Source organism: Haemorhous mexicanus, chromosome 11, assembly GCF_027477595.1.
Source record: "Haemorhous mexicanus isolate bHaeMex1 chromosome 11, bHaeMex1.pri, whole genome shotgun sequence".
NCBI lineage: Eukaryota > Metazoa > Chordata > Aves > Passeriformes > Fringillidae > Haemorhous > Haemorhous mexicanus.
In genome coordinates this window covers 6380721-6397804 of record NC_082351.1, presented here as the reverse complement: position 1 = coordinate 6397804, position 17084 = coordinate 6380721, and the positions used below count along the sequence as shown (strand labels likewise).

At 41.4% G+C, this 17084-nt stretch overlaps 1 protein-coding gene across 13 annotated transcripts in view; it reads left to right on the top strand.

The window, feature by feature from the left end:
- The window catches only part of ATP2B2 (ATPase plasma membrane Ca2+ transporting 2), a 403287-nt gene that overhangs the window by 284729 nt on the left and 101474 nt on the right, over positions 1-17084 (top strand). For all 13 annotated transcript variants that reach the window (XM_059856152.1, XM_059856154.1, XM_059856161.1 and 10 more), the window contains one exon: positions 1290-1487. In XM_059856152.1, coding sequence (XP_059712135.1) covers positions 1290-1487 — 198 coding nt within the window. The remainder of the gene's footprint in view (positions 1-1289; positions 1488-17084) is intronic.

The window sequence follows — 17084 nt, the reverse complement described above, 5'->3', positions numbered from 1 at the left end:
AAAGAATAGAGAAAGGATTTCATCAGGAGGCTAGCAAGGAATGGAATGATAATAAAATCCTGTGACTGACCAGAGAGTCTGACACAGCTGGACTGGGATTGGCCATTAATTAAAGGCAACCACATGGGACCAATCACAGATTCACCTGTTGCATTCCACAGCAGCAGATAATTATTGTTTGCATTTCATTTCTGAGGCCTCTCAGCTTCTCAGGAGAAAAGATCCTGGTAAAAGGATTTTTCATGAAACATGTCTGTGACAGTGACCAGCGATGGAACAGGCTGGGGTGGAGTCACCACTCCTGGGGGGAGTTAAGGGATGTGTGGATGTGGGGTTGGGAGTGCTGGGGGAGCAGCTGGACTTGATGATCCCAAAGGTCCTTTCCAATCTAGCCAATGATATCGGGAATTGTTTGGCAGAAACATGGAACACTTCTTGCAGTTTTTATGCTGCTCAGAGGGATTTTTGGTCTCACTTATTTTTCCTTGATGCTTGAAAGTTTTGGGTTTGTTTGTTTGGTTTTGATTTTTTTGGTTTTGTTTTGTTTTGCTTCTCTGGAAAGGCACCAGACGTTTGTCCTTTAATAAAATTAAAATGGAGGGGAAAAAGCACCCCAAGGGATTGTTCAGCACAACCACCCATTATTATCCTGGGTCCTTAAACTGAAATGTTCTGGAATTGAAGCATCATGTAAAATACATGGAGCCATGTTGTTTCCTTTTGCCCTTCTGTGCATATTTAAACTTGTCACTCTGCCTTTTTCCTGTGACAAAAATGAGATGCAGCTCCTTCCAGGGATGTGCTGAGGTCCATTTGCAGCCAGAGGTTGCTTTGAAGTAGCACAACAGAGGCTTTATTGATTTATCCCTTGCATTCAGAACAAAGATTTCTGTGATCTGCTACAGGTATCACCAAAAGCTTCCATCAGCTATTCCAGCTTCATCCCAAAAATAATTTCTTTGTGCTTTAGGATCTATTTCCAGAAGTCATTGCTTGTACATATGTATGTACATAGGTCTTATTAACACAAACCTCTGGATTCAAAGGCTTTTTTAGTGATTAAACCTGGCAGGAATTGGTGCTAAATGGAGCTGGTGAGAATTCTGTTCAGAATATAAGGACAAATCCTCTCGTGAAAGCACAATTGAAATGTAATATTTACATTTGTCAATATGCCATAGGTGCCCCAGCTTGGAATTTTTCTTGGAGAAGTAATTTGTAGGGATGCATTTTCTATTTCATGGCAATTTGACCTGATTTTATTTTATTTTATTTTTTTTTATTTACAGGATTAGCTGGAACTGCTGCAGACCTAGAAAAAAGAAAGCTTATTTTTGGAAAAAATTTTATACCTCCAAAGAAGCCAAAAACATTCATACAGCTAGTTTGGGAAGCGTTGCAGGACGTGACTCTCATCATCTTGGAAATTGCAGCCATCATATCTTTGGGGCTTTCCTTTTATCAGCCACCTGGAGAAGGGAATGAAGGTAAAAACTTTTCACAGAAGTCATCTCAGTTTAAGCAAAGCATGTCCTAAATCTTAAATCAATTCCATCCCCAGCCTCCAGAAGGTCACAAACAGGAAATTTCCACCTGCTTTGTTCCTGATCCCATTACATCTGCTCCTGACATATTTTCCTTTTCATCTTGACGTTTCTTTATGCAAATCCTGAACCTCATGACGTGAGTTAAAGGCAAATCATAACTTTCTTGTGAAACTGGAGTGGTTTTGATACAGTTTGCACCTCTGAGCCTGCATTTGGAGCGTGTTTGATTCACCCTTTGTGCTTGTTTATCACATATCATGGATGAGAAATATGTAATTGCTTATGTAACTGCTGGATCCCATTGCAGGAGCACAGATCTCCAGCTTGCACCAGAGGAAGGCTTGAACTCAGTGAGATTCACACATTTCAGTATTTTTAGTGGTGCAGCTCAGGCTCGTGAGCCTGGCTCCAAAGGGAATATTGGAGCAAAGTCCTGTTCCTGATAAATGTTCTCCATATTCTGCAGAGCCTCTCTGCCTGCAGGAAGTTCTACCACCCTGCCTGCCCTCTTCCTTTTCTCCCATTTCTCCCCCCCACCCTCTTTGGAAAGCACTCTTGAATTCACATGCTTAAAATATTTGTTCCTCTCCATAAATGCAAGATTTCCATTTCTGGCAGCTGATCCAGATTTTTTTTCCTCCCCCCCTCTCCCTCTCCCTCCCAGACTTCTAAAGCTGGATCAAACATGCTGTGTGAAATGACGTGAGCAGCTTGGCAAAGGCAGGAAGAATGTCTTCCTCTAAATATAGCCCTGAAATGCTTTTTACATTTGCTGCAGTTTCCTTTGGCTGCTTCCCTTGCAGCCCCTTCCTCCTCGCCCTGCCATTCAGCAGCACCATCAGCAGTAGCCCTGCACAGCTCCTGCCTGGGCTTCTTTAATCCTTCAGAAACCACCAGGAGCCTTTCACTGCTTCCTCACTGCCTTTTCAGTGCTGGCCTATTGATTCAGCAGGTGCTCCATTTGGGCATGGAAAGATAAAGGAGGCATTGCTTTTTGTATTTTTTTTAACTGAAGAAAATGTTATTTATTGGAATTACCTCATCTAGCTGGTGGGACATTATAAACCATGAGAGATTCTTGACAAAATTAGGATTTAGCTCAGACTAAATGTGCAGATTGCCCTATTTTATTTGATTTTGTTTTATTTTGGGGGGAAAGGAATTTTGAAAGCGTGGTATCTCCAGGTTTTAGGAAAAGGGGAGCTGTGTCATCAGGCAGGGGAGGCTTGCTCCCTTCTTTTTCAAACTGTTATTCTTATTATTTTGATCCTGCATTTAAAATGTTTCTTTTCCCATGGGAAGACAGGAGCCAGCTGAGATTCTGAGGGAGTCTGGAAAGCTCAGCAGCAGCCCAGCCTGGGAAAATGAGTTTGTGTTTTCCCACAGCACAGCGTTCTAGGCAATAGTCACTGCTTTCCCTGCCTCAAGAATTGCTTTCCTGAAAGCTTTTCTGCCCTGGTTTGCACAAGACAAAAAATCAAATTAGTGAATATCTCGTAATCCAATCTGTAGAACGCATTCTAAAAGTCTTCCACACTTTTTTTTGGAAGTCTTTCTTGGGGCAGTTGTCTAAATAATTCCCTTTAATTTTAAAATTGTATAAATTACTGCCGAGGGTACCAATAATTTATTGGCAGATGACTTTTTGAAGAGTCCCAAACTCTGGAAAATGGACATATTAAGCTTGATTTTGCCTTGGTGAAGTGGGGAGTAATCCCACTGGTAATTGATTTTAATGGGTTTGACTTCAGTGTTTTCCTTTCCTGACTCTCTCCAGAATGAAAATTTCATTGAAATATGCACTTATTGGCAACTTTTATGCTGGTTTTTTTCCCCTTGAAAACAATATATTTACTTCTGGAAGTACAGCCAGGTGTTAGAAAGGAGAGCTGGCCCATGTTGTTCTCTATTTGTGATCTTACCTGCTCCTTAAAATTCTAATTTTTTTCTTTTGTTTTTCCAAATGAAATGCGTTTCCATTTTGAAAATGAGCTAAAATGAGCTTTCCACACTGATTTGTTCAACCAATGCCAATATTTTGAGCTCATCACCTTCTTGCTTGGAGTAACTTGAAAAGTTGTCACCCCCCAGAAGTGACAGTCTTGCTTTGGAGAAGTAAAGGATAATATGGAAACAAGAGGCTTTAGAACACAATGGCAGGGAAACACCACTTATAAATTGAGCATTTATCTGCCTTTATTTAATATATCTCCCCCTCACACATCCTGAATTTATATCTACCAGTGGCATTACTGATTATGATAATAAGTTGAACTCATCTGTATTTTTAAAAATAAGTATATAACTCTTTCTTTTCTTGACTCTTGAAACCCACCTGTAACTTCTGATGCTGTGACAGAATTAGCATTTAACTTCTTTCTGCAGTGCAAAATGTATTTCTCCTGAGGCTTTTGAAGGAGAAAAACAGGATAAAATCCACATTTCCAACAAATGAGAGAGTGCTCAGGAGCCTTTTGTAAGGATGGAGCCTCATGGCTGTGAGTGGTGACATCTTCATTTCAGGTCTGGGTGAGTCCTGCAGAACATAATTTCCATTTCTGGTGCAATCAGGGAATCTATCTAGAGGAATCTCTGGATAAAATGCAGTTTTATTGCTTCTCCAGAAGCCACCCCAGTTCTTTCTTTTCATATCCCTTAGCAGGAGTGCAGGTTTCAAGAATGTTGTTCTCAGGAGTGGTTTTGCTGATCTGCTTTGCATTCCCTTTCACCATCTGACAGGCCATTAGAAGCCATCGGGAACTTCTGCATAAATTATTGCCAGCCCCGTGGCAATTACTGCTCTCATTACTGAGCCACGGGAAATCACTTTGCTGCCCTTTCAAAAAGGTGCAGACCTGAGGCTGGGTTTTAGCAAATGCACCTTGAGAGAAAATTCCCAGGGCAGGTGCAGCCTCCTCTGCAGTGAGGATCACACGGGGCTGTGGCTGGGGCAGGGTAAGAATATTTTATTCTTCAGGAAAATCCCTTCTGTGCCCAGGGTTTGGGGATTTCAGAGTGTTCCCTGGCCATGCAGAGCAGGGGGGTCTGGGATGGCTCAGAGGATTTGATGAAAGTGTGAAATCATTTAATTCACATTATTTTTTTTGGTGATGTAGATTAGAGGTAGGACTAAAATGGAAATGTTTGTCCACCAGTATATGGTGAAATGATTTTTATGCACAGTTTGTGAAGAAATGCCCTGTCCTGTTTTTAAGGACAGTATGAGTAGATGGAGAGCAAGCAATGGATTCAAACCATCACAGGACATCCTTTAGGAAAGAGTGTTTGGACTCAGAAATCCAGCAAGGCAATGGGAAATGGCTTCTCTTGGCCTTCCCAAATATCTGTCTCATTGTGCCTGCAGAAATGCAAGAATCTCCTCCTCTACCTGGTCCTGTGTTATTTTTGGTGGGGTTTTGTTGTTTTGTTTGTTTGTGGGGTTTTTAGGGTGGTTTTTTTGGTTTGTTTGGCTGGTTTGCTTTGGTGTTTTCCCCACTGGTTTCCCTTTGCTGTTTTCCCCACTGGTTTCCCCCAGAGCTCTGCTGGAGCAGCCCCTCCTGACAGAATGCCCTGGTGGCACTTGGCAGCTCTGTCCCTTTCTGGGGCTGCCTTCCCCCAGTCCCCCAGCAGGATTCTGCTGCTTTGGTGCCTTCCCCATCTCTACCCATGTGAACTGGTCAAAAATTCCCAGAGCCTTCTGCAAACACCTTCAGCAGCACTTTCTGAGCCCTCTCCAGTCCTCCTCCTGGTTTCCATCTCCAGCCCCTGCATCACATGTGGATCTCATTGCAAATCTGCTGATGTCAAGCCCTGCCAATCATCTGCTGTTTGCAGGAGTGTAACAAACCTTTTAACTCTTCTTCCTTGAACTCTCTTTCCTTCTGTGGATTGCAAAGGGGGGGGAAAGCAGCCTGAGGTAAGAAGTTTTAACATCCCAGTGTTTTTACCAGGAAGCCCCAGGCAGGATATCTATTTTCCAGTGTACAGCTTTTAGCAGCTTAAAGGTGGAATAAAAAGGAAAAGTCTTTTTGGTTCAGGCAGCTTCTGTTAAAACTCCCAAGGCAAAGGTCTGGATTGAAAACAAAGTGAAGTGATCAGTTACAGTGCTCAGTGCTGCTCAGCAGGGTTTTGGCTGGGTTACCCTTCCCCTTACTCATACCACAAGTTGGAAAAACACGGGAGCAGGACACATGGTCCCCTGAAATTTGGGCTTCCCGAGTCACTGGCATTGAGATGTTGGTGGTTTTATGCTGCTGCTGCTGCCCAGGGCTGGAGCTGGGGTTCCTGCTGGCCTTCCATGGCCTAAAAGAGACTTGATTTCATCTTTTATAAACAAAAGAGACTTTATTTCATGGGGTTCACCTCTCAGGGGTCTTCTCATCACGTTTATAACGTGCCACATTGCTCAGTGGGGACTCAAGCTGGAGATTTGAACCAGCAAGGACATCCAGAAACTGGAGGGAAGGTGCAGCTGCTCCACAGCTCCTGTGAGGATGCTGCCTTAGCCTGTTCCTGTGCTGAGCCTCCCCTTGGAGGCAGCACTGGCACAACTGTTGTGGGAGTGTCAGATCCCTGCTCAGATGGGATGGACAGCAGGACACAAACAGCCAGGGAGAGGCAGGAGCCAACCTGTCAGCAGTGCCTGAGTCACCAGGCAGCAGGAAAGGTTCTCCCTGCAGAAGCCAAGGCAGCCAAGGGGTGTTTAGATTAAAAAATCCTGTAAAAATCAGTCAGAGGGGGAGAAAACACCCAAAGCCAAATAAACAACTTCCCCATCTCCTTGTCCAGGTCTCTGGTGTGGGTTTGGAAGTGCTGTGCTGCTCCCATCTTCTCCCAGGTTCCTGCCTGTGGAGCACAGCCCAAGATGTGTCTTTTGGCATTTCATCTCTTCTGCAGCTCTGGAAATCAGTCACAGTGAGGAAGATTTGACCAGCTGTTAGTTTGGGTATCTCTGGGAGAAAGTGGAAAAAAAAGTAAAAAAATTTATTGATATTAGAAAGAATACTTATAAAAAAGAATATCTAGATATGAAAAAATACAGGGCAGTTGTCAGCAAGCTTTTTTTTCTTAGGAGTGAAAATGTTGGATGTAACCTCAGGTAGCTTGAATTTCTGTGCAGTTTGTGCTGATGTACATTAAAAAAAATATTCCCATCGATTTGGACAGTCTAATTCTCCTCCATGTAAATTCCCTGCCTTGGAGTTCTGCTGGAGCAGTGCAATAGTGTGTGTGCTAGGCTCAGGTACAACGTTCTAGAGATGGGATGTCTGTCCCAGTCCCCCAGCACTCAATCTGGGTATTCCTAAAAGAAATTAAAACCCATTGGAATAATGTGAAATTGAGCCATTGCTCCCTCAAAACACTTCAAAATGTTGTTTTTGGGCTGTGTCATTTTGTGGTTCTGGCTCTCACCTTTCTTTGGGTCACTTTGTAGTTTTCCTGCTGAAGAGAATTTCAGGGTTTCAGGGAAGGTGAAACAGGCAGGAGAAGCCCCTTTCTATGTTGCCATAAGTGTCAGGACTGCTTGACCAGAGATTGGATAAAATTCTTTTTTTCCCCCCAGTTTTTAAACTGTGATTTGCATCCCTTCACTTTCTTTGCCAACAGCTGTGGCAGAACTGCACTCATTCTAGTAATTTCAGGTAGGTGATATTTGAAATTTCTCACTCTTTCCATATCCAATTCTCAACAGTTTTCTTCCCACTCTCCCAGACACATTTTTCCTTCCCACACTCACTGCCCCAGATGAAAAACTCCTTCTACTCCCTTTCCAAGAAGCGTCGTGTCTCAGGACACGGGTCTAGTGGATATTGATATATTTTTTTTTTTTTACCTGGGGATTCTAGAAACCTTCCATCTCTGTGATGAAATCACCTTGTTCTCAGATTGTGTAAGCACAGCAGATGCCTGGTGGGGGAACCTGGAAATCGAGCGCGGCGGGCTCAGCGGCGGCTTGGCTCGGGAGCCGCGCGCAGGTGTCGGCGGGCAGGAGGCCGCCCTTGGAGCCACCAGGCACGGCAGGGTTGGCCCTGCAGGGGCTCTGCCACCTCATCTGCTCTGGGAAATGGCACTGGGAGCTGTGAAACCCTCTGGGGAGAGCGTTCAGCTCCTGCCAAGGGCGGCCGTGTCAGGGTTGTTGGGTTTGGCGTTGTCGCTGTTGTTTGAGGCGGAGAAATGAGCGCGGCTCTGGGGTTCATTGGAACAAGGAATTCTCCTGTGCCCCTTGGATTAAATGGCCTGGGGGAATAAACAGTTGGTTTGAAAAAGGGAAAGCACTGATTGCTGAGGAACTCGAAGCAAATTTAATTAAACTGAATTAAAAGTAACCTGAGATAAATAGCCACATGAAGGTCTGGTGCCATCCTCTGAGGAATTCGGTTCATTTACTTCCTAGCCAGGCACAATTGAATAGAAACTCAATGTTTTAATGCAGCATTTATCAATTTCTTTGGCCATGTCTTCACCTTTTCAGCCCAGCCTCCATTTCCCTTAGCACATCAGTTCAGGAGGGCTATCGAATGCGAAATGTAGCACATCCATTTCTCAAATCCTTTGCCAGACCTTTCCATCCTGAGGGTCTTGCAGGGCCCATTCAAGACTGCAGGACATTTTCCACAGGAAAATGTTGCACACATCTCCCTTTCTCTAAAAATCTGCCACCCTGAGGTTCATTAATATGCAGTTAATCAATTTGATTAATGAGTGAAAAACTAAGAAATGTCAGAAATGAGTCAGCTGAACCAAAGTTAATTCTCTAGTCTTTTGTGGCAGCTTTACATCTTAATTTATTTTTTTTAAGATCATTTTACACGTGATAATGTAGATTGCATTAAAAATGCACAGACGTAGGCAGCACAAAAATCTATTTTGTAAGGCCAATGTTAAAGGTATTTTGCAACCCTCCAAAAGCAGCACACAGAAATAAACAACTGTAAGTCTTTTGCCAGCTCTCCCAGTTATGAAGCCAAGATCAAGATGGAAAACTGACTCCACAATTGGTGTCAGTGCCCTTTAACCAATGTCTCCCAGTAATGTTTTTTGGGACACTGTAAATCTGTCCTCTCTTCAAGTCCTCTCCGTTAAACAAAACATATTGGAGAAAAAATGAAGCCTTTTCAGAAGAAAGTGAGCCAAAATTCACTTGTTTTAACACTTTGCAGTGCTTTGAAGCCTAAATGACACCCCATTTCATGGCCTGTGTCAGTACAAAGCCCCTGCAAGAATTGAAAACATTCCCAAAACTTTGCTGCAGATGCTGAGAACAACAAGTGGTGAACATTTCCTGCTGTGTTTGTCTCATTCTGTAAGTCTGCACAGAGAGTTACATAATGTTCTCCAGGCCCTGAGCAATCAATGGGAAATCATGGATATCAGGGGGTATAAGGGCCACCCAGCCTTAAAAGGTGATGTGGCCTCATAGGAATCCTTCATCACCTTTGCTGCTAAACAGATCACACGGATCCACTTCTGTTGTGCTGCCCAGGGAGGAGCATTCTCAAGAGAAGCTGAGCTATTAGAAAACAGCAGTTTTTTCATACAAAACAGACTAATCTCAAAAGCAGAGATTATTGCCAGAGTTAGCAAGTCAGCTTTTAAGGGGTGTTGCTGCACGCACTCAAATTCTTTTCTCATTCACCATAAAAATTTAACCATGAGATTCCCCCAGGATGTTTTAAACCAGTCTAAGCAGTCTGTGAGCACGAAGGGGACGAAGCAGTTGGCAGCCTGGAAAACAGGAGAAACAGAAGTATTTGCCCTCTTAAAAACAGCTTGTTCTGCCAAAACCCCCGTTTAACCTCCTTCCTCCCAAAGCAGGGATGAGGTGAAGCAGCATATGGCTTCTGGAGACATTGCCCCAATCTGTTTGGCTAAGGAAATTCAGTGCTTGTGAGAATTTGCTTTTTCAACTCCTGCTCTAAATATTACATCAATGCCAGGTGGAAGTAGGCATGAGCAGAGAGCAGGGCAGGTTGGAGTGTGTGTGCTGTGTGTGCCAACCCTCATTGTCACCAGCACTCGTGCAAGGCTGAGCTCACGGGGAGGAGATGGTGCCCCTTGGGTGCTCATTCCCTGGAGATGCTGCTCAGTTTCTGGAACACCTTTGCTTTGGTGTTCTTCTCAAAAGAAGGGACAGATTTAGGCTGAGGGCTCCTCCACGGATGAATGGGTGAGAGTCCTTTGTGCTGTGGGGTCGTGGGGAGCCTCCCGTGGGGCTGGGCTGGGGACAGGAGCCAGGCAGGGCTCAGACTGAGCCTGCAGAGCCTTGCCTGGGGCTTGGGGATGCTCCTGGAGAGAGCCCACGGCAGCCACCCTGGTTCCTCCCAGCTGGGAGAGGGCAAACGTGCTGCTCTGGCTGGATCTGTGGTTTTGGGGAGCTCCCAGCCCCTGGGGGGCTGTTTGGGGGTGCTGACAGCCAGGGGGGACGGGCAGGGTGCAGGGCTCACCTGGCCATGGTGGCAGGAGAGTCCAAGCTGGGTTTGCCCAGAGCTCCCCAAGGTTCCCAAAATTGAGAATGATGCCAGGAGGAATGCTGGGAGGGTAAATCAGAGAGCACTCCAGCCTGGCCTGGCTAATCCCAGCCTGGCAAGGCCATCCTAAGGAGGCAGGAGATGAGGAGGGGGTTTGATGCTGGAGGGGATTTAATCCATCCCACACTCAAAAGCACCATCAATACTTCAACCTTCCCTGACAGACATTTATCAGAATTCTCTTTAAAAGATTCCAGTGCTGGAAATTCTCAGAATTCCCTGGATAATCTGAGTGTCCCTGCACAGAGACATTAATTCCTGGTGTGTAACCAGGGTAAGAATTACCTGGTTAAATCTTGTAAGAATTTAAATACCATGCTGCCTTCTGTGTTTTACAAGGGTGTAAAGACCAATTTGTGGTGTTTTATTTCCAGACATATTTTGTGTACCTGAAGACAGCCTGAGTATAAATACCAGGGAATAGCTGTTTGTGCAGATTTCCCCATCTTTTTCTTTGGGGATATGAAATTTGACCAGCATGGCAGTAGTAGAGAAAATGCAAATATTGCACTGAAGCTGACAAAGGGAGATAAAATATTACCTTAAAAATATTTACCTGTTTTTTAAAATATAAATCAAAATTCCCTCAAATCAATGGGAACCCGAAAGCTCTGAAAACATCTTTATTGCCAAACAAAATAAAACAAAATGAAAACAAATAAAATAATATAAAATACAGGAATATTGAATGTCTTTTAATTGAATCTCATAGTGATTTAAAAGTAATTTTTAATTTGGCAGCTTTAAGATACCAATTAGTATTCAAATTTGCAGAATCTTTATGATGTGACTTTTTAAAGATGAAGCATTTCTGGATCTGGTTCTGTGATTATTTTATAGTTGGAGTTGAGACAAACTGTGCTACATCCCAAAGTCTGCCTGTGCTTACAGTTCCTCACTGTTGGTGGGCTTGAATTAGAATGAAAAATTATTACCTGGAAAAATAAATGTTTAAGCACAGAAACCAACCAGAAATACCTTTGTAAACAGGAAGGCACTTTGCATATATGCATATTTTCCTGGATATATAAAACCACACACATCTATCTCTCCTTTTAGAAAAGTAGCATTTAAACAAGTAATTTTGATTTATTTCTGTTCTCCACAAGCTCTGCCTTTTCTCTCCAGGAGATGCTGCTCCTCTTGTTTCAGTTCAGGGTGGATAATTAATATGCAGAAAATATAGAATGCACATTCTAAATGGAGAGTATCCTAATTTCCTGCAGCTTTGGATAGATCCATGCGAACATTTTGTGCAGAATTTGCCTCAGAAATCCCATCTCCTGTCTGTCCCCAGTGGAGTTCACCCTGAAGGTGGTTTGGGATGTGAATTCAGGGGGGATTTCATCCCATCCTTTGGGGTGAAGCTAAACTGAGCCCCACAGTTCAGCCCACGTTTCCTCAGCACAGAGATGAGCACTGTAAAACTGCTTTTATAGGGCCAAGCTAATATTGGGAGAACTTTTGGATGCCTGCTGCTGTAAGACATTTTGACAGAATTTTAATCTTTCACTGAGCTCATTTCTCACCCCTTAAAGCTTTCCAGCACGAAGGAATGGAGATGAGGAATGGAATGAAAGCAATGAAGGTTATGAGGGGGTTTTGTGGCTCAGCTCTACAAATCTTCCCTGTCTCCTTTGGCCAGGTTTTCTCCTTGTCCTGAGCGAGGCAGGGACAGCATCAGGAGAGGCCCAGGTGCTCCAGGACTGGCTCCAAGGGAAATAGTTGAATTTTTTGGGATTGCAGGTTGTTTTTTTTTGTTTGTTTGTTTAAGCTCCTCAATTGCAAATTTTCCTCATCTGTGCTTCTCCAGCCCTGAACCTCTGAAAACTCTGAATTACTCTTTGGGGATCTGTTAAATCAGTCACCTTTCCTCAGTAACCTCTCTCTGCAGGGTGGGAAAATGTTGGCAATTTCTCTCTGAATGGTCTGGGTGTGTGAAGTGTTTCAGACCTTGGGAAAGGCTTCTGCCAGCTCAGAACACAACCAAAGCAACTGCAAACATCTACAGAAATGTTTGTGTCAGTGTGGGCAGGCATCCCCACTCCATCCCCTGCTCCTCCTGGGGTTTTAAAAGCTCCAGTGAAGCATCTGTCATGATTTCCAAGCAAAGCCAACCTTTTTTCAATTTTGTTTTTTGTAGATTTTTGGTAGTATTTCTGTTAAATCGCCCCTGGTTAGAATAACTTGTTTTAAAGCATCAAATAAAAAAAATTTTGGAAGCAAGGACATTTCATTTCTCTCAGGGATGGAACAGCACAAGCATCCTTTACTGAGGCAGATGGCACCCCAAAAAACCCCTTTTGCAGTGATTTGCTCTTTTCATCCCCGTGCTCCAGACAGAAAGGGAAGAGGCTCTGTGCACAGGCACAGGACAGACAGCTCTCATCTGCTCCTGCATTCCTCAGCTCTTGGCTGCTCTCTGTCAATGTGAAACGTTCTGCAGGGCTCTATTTAAAGCAGAGTGCCCCGATGAGAGCTGCTTTTTGGGCAACATTTCTTTATTTGCCTGGGTTCCTGTGTTTCCTGGGGCTCTCAGTGATCTGAGTGGGAGCTGAGGAAGTGCTCAGAGCCTCCTCTCCTTCCAGCTGCGTTTCACAAGTGCTGGAAGTGATGCCTTTTTGGGCTACCTAAAACCAGAGGCCAGACAGAATTAAGGGAATAAAAAGCAGTTCTGTTTATTGGAGGGCCTGCAGGTACATTTAGGGCAGATGAAATCCTCCAGGGGCTTTTATCCCCCAGGTTTTTATACTTTTATAAGTTTGGTCCATTTGCACACTGGGGTTCATCTGCCAATTCCAGCTCCAGGTAATGAAGTCACTGACCCCAGGTTTGCTCCCCCCAAGTCCCTTTTGTTCCCATCTCTGGGCCCTGGGGCAGTGAGGTGTCCTTGATTGCCAGGCCTGGAGAGGAATTGTTGTGTCTGCCCAAAATGGGAAAGCTGCAGCTGACACTGGGTGTGGGGTTTGGAGTTACACACTAAAGAGCTGCAGGAGTGCAAATCAATTAAATATATACAAGCTAAAATGCTAAGGCATCAGAAGTCATCAGGGATTGCTCCATGAGAAATGGGAGCATTCCTCCTCTTTTTAGAACCCAGCTGCATCTTTATCTCTGACATAGCTGCTTAGCTGCAGCCCCAAACTTTGCAGATTTTCCTGACATTATATATATTTTTTCCTTCATCCATTTGTGTTCAAAAAGACAACTTCGTCCCAGGAGATGCAGCGTTCCCGCTGCCATTTTTTATTTTTTTTCTAATAGCAAGGTTAGAATTCTAAATCAAACTTAATTAAACTTTTCCAAGTGAGTAAATGTCAACATATGGACAGCCACTTCCCTGCTAATACCAAGCTAACAGAAATTCTAATTTCTAATTGGTTTTATTCCTAATGATTTGTTTGCATTGGCACAATAGCCTCTTCTAAATGTGGTCTTGCAACATGTGATTGTGAAAAAAAAAAGGGATTTATTTCCCTCCTTCTTTGACTCTGAATTAACCAATGGCATTAATTAGTGCTCCATCCAGAGCTCTGGGATCACAGTTGCTAATTCCATTTACTCCATACATCTTTCAAACAGAGTTTGTGTTTTACATTGGTTTTTTTTTTGGTCATAGTTATGACATTTAAATCTGAAGGGGATCCCTTGTTTGTGCTGTGTGTTCTTCATTGCTGTAAATTGGTTTTTGATGAAGTCTGAATTTAAAACACTTTCCTGGTGGAGTTTCTGGGGGTATCAAGGCTGGCTGCTGAAGCAGATTTCTCAATGTATTTTTATTCTGCACTGGAGCTGAGCTGAGGTTGTCCAGCTTTTTTCCATGAAAAAACCCTGAGAAAAAAAAGGGTTTTTTCCTAAACTGAGCAAAAGTATTTAAGGTTAAGACCACGTGCACCTGTTCTGCATTCTTGGAAAAGTGACTTAAATCTGGAGAGTTTTGTAGCTCTATTTTTATATATCCTGCACGAATACAAAGAAGGCTTCAACTTGCACCAGAATTTTCCTTTATTTCCTTTATTCCTTTCCTTCATTAATATTTGTGCTGAAATGAAGAGAAATGTCAGAATCACTTGTTACTGACAAATTTATTCTTTTATTTGGTTTATTCTTTTTTACACTGTTTCTACAGAGAGAGTTAAATAATATTAAGTCTATTTCTATATGGAATTGTTGTAAGCCATACTAAGAGCTCTTTCTTTTTGAGAGAAAGTCACTGTAACAATTATCCCAGCATAGCCTTCCTTGCACTGTGGGATATATTGTCCTGTAATTTATCTCTCAGCCTCTCAATTAATCCCTCAAATAATTATTACTTGCAGAATTTTAAAGAGGAACGATTTTTAAATTTTATTATTTTGCCTTTTTTGAATATAAAGTATTTTTTTCTCTGTTTAGCAGTGCCTGTGAGTTGTTATTATTACAGGGGTAAACATTTCTTGTGAAAACACTTTTTCTGCAAATTCCTACTGGGCTGCAAAAATTTAAGGGAATGTAATTGCTCTTTTCTAGGTGTTTTGCTGAAGATATATTCCACTGGTCATTTTAGAATCCACCTATCTTGATTTTTGCCATATTCTAAAATGGTTACAGGGAGCTGCTTCTAGACTGAGATTGCATGAAAATTTGTTTGTGGAAATTGTCTTTTCTGAAGGCTCCCATTATAAAACCTTTGTTTCTGAATTTCCTGCTTTGCTGGCTGGATATCCAGCCTGTCTGTCTCTCTGTCTTTATGACTTTCTCTTTCCTCTGTTTTGAACTCATCACCTTTGGAATGAGAGGACAAAGGAGGTCCTGCTCATCCAGCACTGCTTGGGGTTTTTGGAGTCAATTGATACTTTTATTGCAATGTGGAGTTTTTAATTTTAGTTTATTTTAGATTGGCTTTTTATATATTTTCATTTTTCATTTATTTTTCATTTCTTTTAAATTGGTTTTTATTTATTACAATCTGGTGTTGCCCTACTGCATTCTGTGGGGTTCCTCACACCAGGTCAGCTTTGGGAGCCAGTTCCTGACAGAAGTTTGAGACTCAAGCTGGTGTCAGTAACAACACATTGGGAACTTGTCGAGTGCAGAATGTGCAGCATTTGCCATGTGGGACCTGCAGATTAAAGAATTATTTCCTAGTGCAAAGTGACCTATATCTGCTTTCTACAAATCTCTGCTGGGCTGCAAAATCTGAGGTCCCCCAGATGCCTTCCCTTCAGGAGAGATGTGCAGAACTCTTGGATATTGCTCATCACACATGGCCAGGGTGCCAGGCACGATTCAGCTGTCTGCTGGGGAAGAGGGAATGAGATTTAGAACTTTGGCACAGCATAAAAAGTCTTCTCACATATTTTCCAGGAAGAGATCCTGCAGAAATATTAATTCTGCAAGTAGGACTCGGCTAGGACGTGCCCTTGCAAGTCAAGTGGTTGAATAACTGCTCTTGAAGCCTTGTTAAAAAGCACAGAACAACTTTTCAAGGTCTGATTCCTGCATTTGGAGACCATGTTTTACCTCTGGAATATGAGGTTTTATTTACCTGACATCTCTAGCTTGGAGCAATATAAGTGAAGCTACAACAACCCAGCATCTAGGTTTTTCTTTTCTCTTGCAATCCCTTAGAACAGGACTTGCCATGAAAATCCCCTTTTTTTTTATTTTTTGCCTTTCTCTCTTTTCTCTCTGGCAAAAAAAAAGGAAACAAAATTGAATAGAAGCATTGTAGAAGCAGTTGCTCGATCCTTTGGTGGAGTGAGGACCCATCCCTTTGCCTGATCTCTCCAAAATTAATTTCCTTGGAGATGCCAGGCAGAAGAATCCTGCTTGACCCCATCTCCTGAAATGGAGGGAATATTCCAATTAACCTTCCTGTGCTCATCAATGTTTGTGATCAGGCTGAAGAACGAGTGAATATATATATATATAGAGAGAGAGAGAGAGAGAGAGAGAGAGAGATAGATATATGTGTATCTATATCTATAACTATATAATCTATATCTATCTATATCTATGTCTACATCTATAACTATATCTATGTATCTATATCTAATATCTACATTATCTATATCTACATCTTTATCTATACCTATATGTATTTCAATTTCTATATCTTTATTATATATATCTATATCTATATTGCAACACTCTATCATCTATATCTACATCTATATCTATATAATCTCTATCTATATCTATATCTATCTATTGCTATTTCTATTTCTATTTTTATTTCTATTTCTATTTATCTTTATTATGTATATCTATATAATCTATATCTATATCTAATCTATCTATATCTATATCATCAATATCTATATCTATATATCTATATAATCTATTTCTATGCAATCTATTTCTATTTCTATTTCTCTTTCTATACCTTTATTATGTATATCTATAACTATATCATCTATATCTATTTCTATTTCTATTTCTATTTATCTTTATTATGTATATCTATATCATCTATATCTATATATCTATATATCTATATAATTGATATCTATATAATCTATATCAATATCAATATCTATATCTACATCTATATCTATCTATATCTACATCTATATCTATCTAGATCTACATCTATATCTATATATCTATATCTATATCATCTATATCTATTTCTACTTCTATTTCTTTCTATCTATTTCTATTTCTATTTCTATTTCTATCTATATCTATATCTATATCTATCTATATCTATATCTATATCTATATCTATCTATATCTATATCTAATCTATATCTATATAATCTATATCTATATATCTATATAATTGATATCTATATCATCTATATCTATATCTACATCTATATCTATCAATATCTATAGCTATTTCTATATCTTCATTATGTATATCTATATCTATATAATCTCTATCTATATCTATATATATATATCTATAGCTATCTATAAATCTATAGCTATCTATATAATCTATATCTATATCTATATTTTTTATTTCTACATCTTTATTATGTATATCTCTATCATATCATCTCTCTCTATCTATCTATGC